General features: G+C 37.6%; 1 protein-coding gene across 2 annotated transcripts in view; it reads left to right on the top strand.

Moving 5' to 3' along the window:
* The window catches only part of PGR (progesterone receptor), a gene marked incomplete at both ends in the record, with an annotated part of 96,726 nt that overhangs the window by 61,745 nt on the left and 22,559 nt on the right, over window positions 1-12,422 (top strand). The window contains one exon of one of the 2 annotated variants that reach the window (XM_080817076.1): window positions 7,158-7,463. The exons of the other annotated variant lie outside the window; for it this stretch is intronic. Within the exon in view, the coding sequence (XP_080673202.1) occupies window positions 7,158-7,463 (306 nt within the window). The remainder of the gene's footprint in view (window positions 1-7,157; window positions 7,464-12,422) is intronic. 2 annotated transcript variants of the gene reach the window in all.

The following is a 12,422-nucleotide window of genomic DNA, read 5'->3' as shown; positions in this document are numbered from 1 at the left end:
TGCAATAAACATAGGGGTTCATATATATTTTAAAATTAGTGTTTTTGTTTTCTTTGAGTAAAAACCCAGCAGTTGAAGTACTGAATCATATGATACTTCTATTTTTAATGTTTGAAGGAACCCCTGTGTTGTTTTACATAGTGGTTGCACCAGTTTACATTCCCAAGAGTGCAGGAAGGTTACCATTTCTCCACATTCTTGCCATGACTTGTTATTTCTTGTCCTATTGTTTCTAGCCATTCTGACTGGTGTGTAGTGATACCTCCATTGTGATTTTGATTTGTGTTTCCCTGATGATTAGTGATGTTGATCATCTTTTCATATGTCTATTGACCATTGGCATGTCTTCCCTTGGAAAAAATGCCTTTTTTTTTTTTTTTTTGGTGTTGAGTTTGTAAGTTATTTATTTATTTATTTATTATTTTTTTTATTAACATTTAATGTATTATTAGCCCCAGGGGTACAGGTCTGTGAATCACCAGGTTTACACACTTCACAGCACTCACAATGCTCATACCTTCCCCAATGTCCACAACCCGACCACCCTCTCCCTACCCCCCTCCACCCGAAAAACCTCAGTTTGTTTTGTGAGATTAAGAATCTCATGGTTTGTCTCCCTCCCGATCCCATCTTGTTTCATTTATTCTTTTCCTAGCCCCCAAACCCCCCACATTGCATCTCAACTTCCTCATATCAGGGAGATCATATGATAATTGTCTTTCTCTGATTGACTTATTTCGCTAAGCATAATACCCTTCAGTTCCATCCACGTCATCGCAAATGGCAAGATTTCATGTCTTTTGATGGTTACATAGTATTCCATAGTATATATACCACCTCTTCTTTATCCATTCATCTGTTGATGAACATCTAGGTTCTTTCCATAGTTTGGCTACTGTGGACATTGCTGCTATAAACATTCAGGTGCACATACCCCTTCGGATCACTACATTTGTATCTTTTTTTTTTTTTTAAGATTTTATTTATTTATTTGACAGAGCGAGATCATGAGTAGGCAGAGAGGAAGGCAGAGAGAGAGGAAGCAGGCCCCTTGCTGAGCAGAGAGCCGGATGTGGGGCTTGATCCCAGGACCCTGAGATCATGACCTGAGCCAAAGGCAGAGGCTTAACCCACTGAGCCACCCAGGCGCCCCTACATTTGTATCTTTAGGGTAAATACCCAGTAGTGCAATCGCTGGGTCATAGGGTAGCTCTATTTTTAACTTTTTGAGGAACCTCCATGCTGTTTTCCAGAGTGGCTGCACCAGCTTGCATTCCCACCAACAGTGTAGAAGGGTTCCCCTCTCTCCGCATCCTCGCCAGCATCTGTCATTTCCTGACTTGTTAATTTTAGCCATTCTGACTGGTGTGAGGTGGTATCTCATTGTGGTTTTGATTTGTATTTCCCTGATGCCGAGTGATGTGGAGCACTTTTTCATGTGTCTGTTGGCCATCTGGATGTCTTCTTTGCAGAAATGTCTATTCATGTCCTCTGCCTATTTCTTGATTGGAAGTTGAGTTTTATAAGTTCTTTTAGATTTTGGATACTAGCCCTTTGCATTGTTGTTTGATATGTCATTTGCAAATATCTTCTCCCATTCTGTCAGCTGTCTTTTGGTTTTGTTAACTGTTTCCTTTGTTGCGCAAAAGCTTTTGATCTTGATGAAGTCCTAGTAGTTCACTTTTGCCCTTGCTTCCCTTGCCTTTGCGGATGCTTCTAGGAAGAAGTTGCTGCGGCTGAGGTCAAAGAGGTTGCTGCCTGTGTTCTCCTCAAGGATTTTGATGGATTCCTTTCTCAGATTAAGGTTCTTCATCCATTTGGAGTCTATTTTCGTGTGAAGGAAATGGTCCAGTTTCATTTTTCTGCATGTGGCTGTCCAATTTTCCCAACACCATTTGTTGAAGAGACTGTCTTTTTTCCATCGGACATTCTTCTCTGAATTGTCGAAGATGAATTGACCATAGAGTTTAGTGTCTATTTCTGGGCTCTCTATTTTGTTCCATTGATCTATGTGGTTGTTTTTGTGCCAGTACCATACTGTCTTGATGATGACAGCTTTGTAAAAGAGTTTGAAGTCTGGAATTGTGATGCCACCAACTTTGGTTTTCTCTTTCAATATTCCTCTCTGCCTATTTGGGGTCTTCTCGGGTTCCATATAAATTTTAAGATTATTAGTTCCATTTCTTTGAAAAAAATGGATGGTATTTTGATAGGGATTGCATTAAACATGTAGATTGCTTTAGGTAGCATAGACATTTTCACAATATTTGTTCTTCTGATCCATGAGCATGGAACATTTTTCCCTTTCTTTGTGTCTTCCTCAATTTCTTTCATGAGTACTTTCCAGTTTTCTGAGTACAGATTCTTTGCTTCTTTGGTTAGGTTTATTCTTAGGTATCTTATGGTTTTGGGTGCAAAATGGGATGGATTCCTTAATTTCTCTTTCTTCTGTCTTGTTGCTGGTGTATAGAAATGCAACTGATTTCTGTGCATTGATTTTATATCCTGACACTTTACTGAATTCCTATACAAGTTCTAGCACATTTGGAGTGGAGTCTTCTGGCTTTCCACATAAAGTATCATATTATCTGCAAAGAGTGAGAATTTGAATTCTTCTTTGCAGACTCGGATGCATTTAATTTCTTTTTGTTGTCTAATTGTGAGGCTAGGACTTCTAGTACTTTGTTGAATAGCAGTGGTGATAATGGACATCCCTGCCATGTTCCTGACCTTAGGGGGAAAGCTCTTAGTTTTACCCCATTGAGAATGATATTTTCTGTGGGTATTTCATAAATGGCTTTGAAGATATTGAGGTATGTATCCTCTATCCCTACACTATGAAGAGTTTTGATCAGGAGAGGATGCTGTAATTTGTCAAATGCTTTTTCAGCATCTATTGAGACTATCATATGGTTCTTGCTCTCTTTCTTTTATTAATGTATTATATCACATTGGTTGAATTGTAGATGTTGAATCAACCTTACAGCTCAGGAATAAATCCCACTTGGTCATGGTGAATAATCCTTGTAATGTACCATTGGATCCTATTTGTTAATATTTTGGTGAGAATTTTTGCATCCATGTTCATCAAGGATATTGGTCTGTAAGTCTCCTTTTTGATGGGGTCTTTGTCTGGTTTTGGGATCCAGGTAATCCTGGATTTTGATGCTTGCTCCCTTTGCCATATTATTACTGCAATTTGCTCCAATATACCTTCTGCCCCCCTCTCTTCCCTTATGGAATCCCGATTATTCTAATATTGTTTCATCTTTGGCATCACTTTCCTCTCTAATTCTCCCCTCATGGTCCAGTAGTTGTTTGTCTCTCTTTTGCTCAGCTTCTTTATTCTCCATCATGTGGTCTTCTATATCACTAATTCTCTCTTCTGCCTCATTTATCCTAGCAGTAAGAGCCTCCATTTTTTATTGCTCCTCATTAATATCTTTTTTATTTGAACTTTGTTATATTTTATTTCTTTTATTTATCGAGAAGGGCATTCTCAATATCTTCCATGCTTTTTTTGAGCCCAGCTAGCATCTTGATAATCGTCATTCTGAACTCTTGTTTGACATATTACTAATGTCCATATTGATTAGTTCCCTTGCCATTGGTACTGCCTCTTGTTCTTTTTCTTGTGGTGAGTTTTTCTGCATTGTCATTTTATCTAGATAACAATAGATGAATGAAAGAACAAAATACTAAAAGGGTGGCAAAGACCACAGAAAAATATGTTCTAGCAAAATCAGAAGAGACCTGAAACTGGGGAGAAGAAAGGGGGAAAATATTTTAAAAATGGAAAAACATATATATATATATATAACATTACACTGGTGAATAGAAAAGAGCCACCCACTAGATTTTGGGTGTATTCTGGTTTCTTTGGAGAAACTACCTGCAAAAATTTTAAAGGAAAAAAAAAAGCTTATATAGATATGTATCTACACACACACACACACACACACACACAATAAGGGTAAACATGGAGAAGGGATGGAATATGACTGTAAAGATGAAAATTTAAAAAGATTCAAAAAAAGGAATTTATAAGAAGTTTTTTGGAAAGCAAAAGAAAGAAAAAAAGGAGGAGAGAATGTGATCAGGCTGGAGACTAGAATAAAGCCATGTGCTAGATTTAAGGTATATTTTGATTTATTAGAAGAAATTGTATCCCAAAATTTTAAAGAAACAAACCTATATGTATACAAAAAATTAGGTCAAGTAAATGAAGGGATAAAATATGACTATAACAATGAAATTTTAAAGGATTTTTAAAAAGACATTGATAAGATAAAATAGCTAAAAAACATTAAAATAGGAAAGAGGATAAGTTAAAAAAATAGAATAAGAAAAAAAAATTAAAAAAATTTTTTTAAAATTTTTTATTTCTTTTCAGCATAACAGTATTCATTGTTTTTGCACCACACCCAGTGCTCCATGCAATCCGTGCCCTCCCTAATACCCACCACCTGGTTCCCCCAAGCTCCCACCCCCCGCCCCTTCAAAACCTTCAGGTTGTTTTTCAGAGTCCATAGTCTCTCATGGTTCACCTCCCCTTCCAATTTTCCTCAACTCCCTTTCTCGCCAACATTTTAAAAATTTAACTTTGAAAGACTAAAGGATCATGGAAAGAAAACCATGAATTCTATGTGTTGCTTTCCCCTAGCTCTGGAGTTTCACAGTTCTCATTGATCAGAGAACTTAGTCTTGACTGGATGTTCTTGCTGATCTTCTGAGAGTGGGGCCTATTGCAGTGATTCTCAAATGTCTTTGCCTGAGGTGGAATTGCACCACCACTTAGCCAGGCTATGTAATCTGCTTGGCTTTGCTCTTGGTAGCTTTTGTTCCCTGAATGCTTTCCCTTTTCCTTTTGTTCCCTGAATGCTTTTTTTGGCAGCCTTCAAATCTCTGACCCAAAGGAGCCTAGAGCTTGAGGCTCCACTCCTAAGTGTGCCATCTGAGAAAAGCAGTCAATTCATCCCATCCCCCTGGTCTCCGGCACACTCTGAGCTCACCCAGCCTGTGACTGAGCATTTCTATCTCTGGCACATGGCCCTGTTTAGAGTCTCAGAACCCAGCAAATTCCTGCAGAGTACTCCCATGCAGCTCCTTCTGAAGGAGGAAGTAGGGGATCTTTCTGGATCTGCCACTTATGGGGTCCCTGCTTGAAAGGCAGTGGTTGGACTGTGCCTCGGATCACAGTTTAAGGTAATGCCGAGCTGAGAGTGCACTCCTCAGCTCTGTTTCTGTAGCCGGCTTTCCTGCTCCAATACCTAGGAGCTCTGCCACACTCAGACGCCCTCAGTCTTTCTGTGACCCCACGGGTCCTGAGACCACATGGGTACTGAGACCACACTGTCTCCATGAGGGCTCCACCACCCCTTAGCCTATGAAGCAACATCCCTCAGTGGAGCAGACTTCTAAAAGTTCCGATTTTGTGCTCCACTGCTCTCTTCACTTGCTGGGAACTGGCCCCTCCCTACTGTGGTCTCTCTTCCTGTGGCCTCAGATTCACTTCTCCATAAGTCCTACCTTCTGGAAAGTGGTTGATTTTCTGTTCCTAGAATTGCTGCTCTTCTCTTCTATCTCCTGTTGAGTTTGTAGGTATTCAGAATGGTTTGTAACTATCTAGATGAACTCCTGGGACCTGATGATATTTCAGTCTCCTATTCCTCTGCCATCTTGCTTCTCCTTCCTGTAATTTTGTCTTGTTCCTTCATTTGGGAGAGATTTTTCTGTCTCTTCATTTTGCCTAACTCCCTGTATTTGTTTGTATATATTTGGTAGGTCAAGTATGTTTCCTGATATTGAAAGTAGTGACTTTATGAAGAAGATGTCCTGTGATATCTTGTAGCACAATCTTCCCTGGTCACCAGAACCAGGTGCTCCAGGGCTGCCCCTGTATGTGCTGTGTGTACCTACTATTGTGACTGGTCTGCAATTCTTCCAGCCAGACCAACTGCAATGAACCAGTTTGCCTGCTGGGTGCACTGGACAGGGTTTGGTCCCAACACTTTTGAGGGTCTTGTCTGAGGTCACTGTGGGCTCACTGCTGGGTGGCACCAGCAGTCAATAAAATGTCTGCAATTAGCCACTCTGCCATAATTTCAGATGCATGAAGGTTAAGTCTTACTCCCTGCAAGGGTAGCTAAGAGGCTGGCTGCCAGAACTATGAACATGCTAATGTATGAAGTTCTTTCCCCTCAACCCCCGACCCTTTCCCAGGGCCAGAGATACTTTGGAGGGATATCTGCTGAGGTGGGTGGGATTAAATGGGGTAGGTCCACAGGAGAATGCCATTGTTGGGCATACAATTTTAGCAAGGTAAATAGAGTGTTTATACTAGTTCCCACAAGAATGGGCATTAAACCCACTGATTTTTAAAGTTCTTGAAGTTAAACCATACTACTACTGAAAGCCCAATGTTATATGGACTCATCTTCCCAGTGCAGGTGCCCAGTGCTGGGAATGTCTGATCCTCTTGCTTTTCATACTCGTGATGTCCCTCCCTTTTGTGGTCAGTCCCACCAAAGGTTCAGTTCCCAGCTGTGTTTCCACCCCTTTACACTTTTCAATATGCCCTCCTCTCCACAAATAACTGTGGAAGGTCTGTTCTGCCAGTCTTCAGGTCATTTTCAGAGTTGGTTGAATAGATGTAGCTATTATCACAGTACGTCTATGGGACAAAGTGAGCTCAAGATCCTTGTATACCATCATCTATGCTACTCTGGGCTAGCTCTCAACATATTCCTAAAAGACTAAAACCCAAAAGAAGATTTAATATTTACTGAAAACTATGTTTTAAGTAATGTAGTCTGTAGCATTAGCTTTTGGGATGCAGTCCTGTCAAAATATTTTCCAGTTCTGAGCTTAGTCTCTACTGAAACCCATTTGTCTTCTCATATATATTGCTGCAAAGCTCCATACTCCTCCATTAGATACTGGTGTAAATATTCACACCACACAAACCCAGGGAATGCTGGTATAATTAATTCTTTAATCCAAGTCTGAGACCTAACATTTTACTTATTCCATTTCATTTTATTAGATCGATGCTAAAACCTACAATGCTATATTCTAAGACTTAAGAAAAATAACAATCTGCTGAAAGATTTGGTTGATATGTATTTACATGATCTTTTCTTTCTTTTTTTTTATAGGTCGGAAGTTTAAAAAGTTCAATAAAGTCAGAGTTATGAGAGCACTGGATGCTGTTGCTCTCCCACAGTCTGTGGGCATTCCAAATGAAAGCCAAGCCCTAAGCCAAAGAATCTCTTTTTCACCAACTCAAGATATACAGTTGATCCCCCCATTGATTAACCTGCTAATGAGCATTGAACCAGAAGTGATCTATGCAGGACATGACAACACCAAACCTGATACCTCCAGTTCTTTGCTGACGAGTCTTAACCAACTAGGCGAGCGGCAACTTCTCTCAGTAGTCAAGTGGTCTAAATCATTGCCAGGTAATAATAATTTGTATATAGTAGCATAGAATGAAAATTTTATATTTCTTATACTAGTCAATTGTTAGTCTGTACAGTAAATTAAACATTGTGTAAACGGTATGTTATATAATGCATTTCAGCAGTTCAAAATACTTACCTAGGATCTTAAATAATGTGTTTCTTATCTAGGACCCTACTGTGTGCTATGGAAATACAGAAGTCATAGATGATACTTTGAGTCTTGATGATTCCAAAATTACATGCATGAAACAGTTAAGGAACAGCATAAATTTATGTGTTCAAGCACAGATGTAATAGTAGTTCAGAGAAAAAGAAATTCTCCATCTTCTTAAAAATGTCAAGTTCATTTTAAGTGCTACTTTAACCAACCTCAAATAGTTAAAAATAAAACTGAATGTATCTATTCACATAACATATCAAAAATAGTATTCAGAGTACAGTGGGATATTTAAAGTTAGTTAAGAAGTATAATTTATAAACATATATAAATAATTTGGACATAGGGAAATGAACTTCCTTCCAGTCACTATTTTCTCTATACTCAGACAAAGTGGAAAAGAGTGAGAATCTGGCTTGTACCATCATGAAAGGATTTAAGTCACTTTATTTATAAACTAGTTTTGCTTCCTCAGCACAACTCCATACAATGATGAAGTTTTTACTTGGATAAATCTGAGTCTACAGAGCCGGGTATAATACATGGGTATCCATTTTTGTAGAGGCATTAATCCCATAATTAAAAACACAGCATTTTTAAAAATTATATTCTCTTCACACCAAAAATACCCTTACATTTTTTTAAATCAGTTGATTTTTCCAGTATCTGGTCAAGAATTAAACATATGCCATTTTAGTCTCCAGGTAAATTCAATAGTCTTTTTAAAAGAATTTTTTTCTCAATTTAACTTAATATATTTCTGTAATCATTTTACCTCAAAGGTTTGAAATTCAACAGATGACTTATTATTCAAAAATCAAGGTTATTTGAAACAGAAAGAAAAATAGATTCCTGTTGAATCTTCTAAAAAATATGTGTTGAGAAAAAATTAATAAAATTCACTATTCTAATGGAGATAAGGTAATTTCATAGAAAAATCCAAATACCCAGGTTCTTATTAGCTTCATTGTTGCTGAAAGCCTTGGGCAGGTGATTTTTTTCCATTAGAAAATTTCTGAGATTTTAAAACTTACTGTAAAGATGTTATCACCTTTATTTTATTTACTTACTTACTTAGTTTCTTATTAATTTATTATGTTATGTTTGTTGCCATGCAGTACTTCATTGTTTTTGATGTACTGCTATCACATTTAATAGATCTTTATTAAATTGAGATATTACAATAGGGATGAACTTTGTTTAAAAATAGGAGTATTTATGTGTTTAACTTTTCTCAGTTTTTATATTATTTAGAAAAGGTGGTTTCTTCGATTTTTATTGTTATAGTTTATATTTTTTACATTTTGGAGCTTCTTTACTATTTAAAAAATTCTGCTGTCAGTTGGCAAAGTTGGAAAATAACCAGTTATAGCTTAAAAGATAATTTATTCACTTTGGGTAAAAGCTAAGTGAACATTTTAAGTTGAAAGATTTACCTGTGAAGATTTTTTATTTTCACATTCTCAAAAAGAGTGAGAGGAAATTTTTATACTGAATTTAACGCAACTCTTTAGTGTTGCAAAAATGTTAACTGTGTGTAAGGAAAAAAGAATGATGACATCCACCAGTATTATAGGTACCATTTCCATTAACTGTAATGTAACAATAAGGGAAGCTTATTTGATCGTTTAGTTTGATAATTTAGATTAGCAAATAATTGTGTGACCCATGATCTTTTAAAAATACTGCATGAATGATGAAAGTGGTCAATGAACCAGAGTGACTATATTGAACTCTTTGAAAGGACTCATGCATGTAAAGTCAAACCTTTCAGTTGACTTTAAATCAGAATACAGTTTTTACTCACTTGATTCACTCAGTAAGTGGCTATTGCATACCTTCTGTGTGCATGACCTAAAGAGTAGTGTTAAAAAGCCAGAAATGTAGGTTCATGGTGTGAACACATTTTGGTACAACATATCCTAGCTTTTGGTCTTCAGCTTTGCACATGAGACAAATTTATTTTATCTATTCATTCACATGTTACTTGGTCTGTAAAATATAAACTTTCATTATATGAGGCCTATTAATAAATCCTGATGTCAGTTTACTTACTTATAGTACAAAAAAGATGCTGCTAGTAAAACATGTTGACGGGTCAATATAATAAGAAAGTGTATTTTGGAAGTCAGATTAAGATCAGATGCAAAATAATAATCATAACAAAGGTGATGGTATGCCTGCACCCACTATGGTAATTGCAGCTTATCTGACATCTCTCTCATGATATTTTAGAGATATTGTTGCTCCAATGTAATGGAGACTTGCAGGATTCTTTAGCCTCATGACAACACATTTAAAATATTGCCTTAAGATACACTGCATCTGACATATTGTATCTATTATGTGAATGATTTTACATTGACTTTTAGCTATAAGTTCAGTGAGTAATATTTTCTTATTTGGAGCTTGAAGTGACACAATATTTGCAAAATCTTAAAAAAATGAACAAGACAAAGATTAGGAGAATGGAGGAGGATCTTAAGCTCCCCTCATCCTAGGGGCACACCAAAGTAACAACTACGTCTGTGTAACTCACTCTGAAAATGATGTGAAGGCTGGAAGAACATAGCTTCCTTAGTTAATCATGGAGAGGAGATCACATTGAAAAGGAGAAGAGGGGCAGAGATATGGTTGGGAGCCAAAACCCCAGCAAGACTAACCACAAAAGGGAGAGACATCACAAGCATGGAGGAACTACAAGATCAGACCCACCAGGCACCTCAGCACGAGGGACATGTACTGAGAAGATGAGTAACATCTAGTCTGCCTCAATTTGTCAAGCTTTGAAAATCAGCTGTGCTTAACTCTGGGTACATTAAAAATTAGTGGGCTTAGCTCTGAGAGGGTCAAAAGGCCATAGGAAACTGAACTCCTCTCCTTAAAGAGCTAGCACAATAAATAACCCAACCAACCCAACACAGCCTTTAATAGCAATTTGAATAGTGCCTGGGGTATATGTGAAGAGTAATTTACTCATCTTAGAGCATGGGCTAGAGGGACATAGATCTACAGGAGATTTCTTCAGGAACAAAATAGCTGGCAGATACCATCTCTCCTCCCTCCCTCCAGCCTAATTTTACTAGGTACTGTGGATATCAGCAGGAACACCAACTATCTTGTTAGCATCATGTGCCCTAAATCATGTTCCACTGCAGACTCACCCCATCCGTCTTGCCCACTTCAGCAAGCATTTGTCAAAAGGAGCCTGCCCTGACACACTGTGCAAGCAGCTCCAGTAGGGACTGACACCACTCCAAAGTGTCTCCTGACCTGCAGATAGTGGGAAATAACCCCACACACCAGCACATGGGCAGTTCCAGCAGCTGAACATTTTAGCTAGCCACACAGCCTTCCGCTGTGATAAACACACTGGGTGGAAATATGTGGTTTGACTGACAGCTCCAACCACCAAGAAAAGCAACTCAGGGGACCACATATAGAGTACTCTGACAACTGGTGTGCACATAACTGCACCACACAGAGTGCAGACAGCTAGCCTGACTGCTGACATTGCCCACCAACAAGCCCATGGTTATCTCAGACATACCCCATAAAAGCACAGGCACCAAACCTTGTACTATGAAACCACAGAAGGTAAAGGCAGTCAATGCAGCTTGCTGGACTGAAAGCCCAGTCAGCTAGTGGCTCAGCCACAACAGTATTGTTTACACAGCCCATATTCAGGAGATGTCCCTGAACTACATTGTTCTGGTGAACAGGGGACACTGACAACCACGTACCACAAGACCTCTTCATCACAAGACCACTACTTTTAAAACTAAGAGATGTAGCTGACCATCCTAATACCTATAAACAGAGTTAGACAAAATGAGGCAGAGGAATGTATCCCAAATAAAAGAACTGGACAAAATAACAACAAAAGAACTAAATGAAATGGAAACAAGTATTATGCCTAATAAAGAATTTAGTAATATCATAAAGGTTTTCAGTGGACCTGAAATAAGAGTGGAGGATCTCAGTAAGACCTACAATAAAGAGATAGAACATATAAAAAGAACCAGTCAGAGATGAAGAATTTAATAAATGAAACAACAACAACAAAAAAATACACTGAGAGAGTTAATAGCATATTAGGCAATGTAGAAGAACAAATCAGCATCTGGAAGATAGATTAATGGTAAACAAGCTGAACTACAAAAAGGAAAATGACTAATAAAAAAATAAAAAATAATAAAATAATAAAAATAAAAATTGGTTAAGGGAACTCAGTGACATCATTAATTATAGTGATATTCCTATTATGGGAATCCAGAAGAAGAAAACAGAAAGAAGGGGAAAGAAGACTTATTTGAAGAAATAATAGTAAATTGACCAGTTTGGAGATTAAAGCACAAAAGCAATGAAATCAATTATATCTACAGGAATTAGTTTAGGGATTCACAGAATAAAAAGATGTAAAATATGACATGGTATACAGAAAATGAGGAAGGGAGTAAAAATGTAGGACATGAATGTGTTCAAACTTAAGTCACCATCAAGTTAACAGACACTGCAATACACATAAGATGTTATATGTGAAACCAACGGTAACCACAAATTAAAAACCTGTAATAGATACACATACAAAAAAAGAGAAAGGAGCTCAAGCATAATATTAAAGAAAGTCATTAAAGCATAAGGAAGGGGGCAAGAGGAGAAGAAAGGAACAGAGAACAAAAACAACTTATCAATTATTACTTTAAATGCAAATGGACTAAATACTTTAATCAAAAGACATAGAATGGATAAAATAAGACTCATCTGTATGCTGTCTACAAGAGGTACTTCAGACATAA

This window comes from Martes martes, assembly GCF_963455335.1.
Source record: "Martes martes genome assembly, chromosome: 10".
Classification (NCBI taxonomy): Eukaryota; Metazoa; Chordata; class Mammalia; order Carnivora; family Mustelidae; genus Martes; species Martes martes.
The sequence above is the reverse complement of the archived record's forward strand: the minus strand, read 5'-3'. Positions and strand labels throughout refer to the sequence as shown.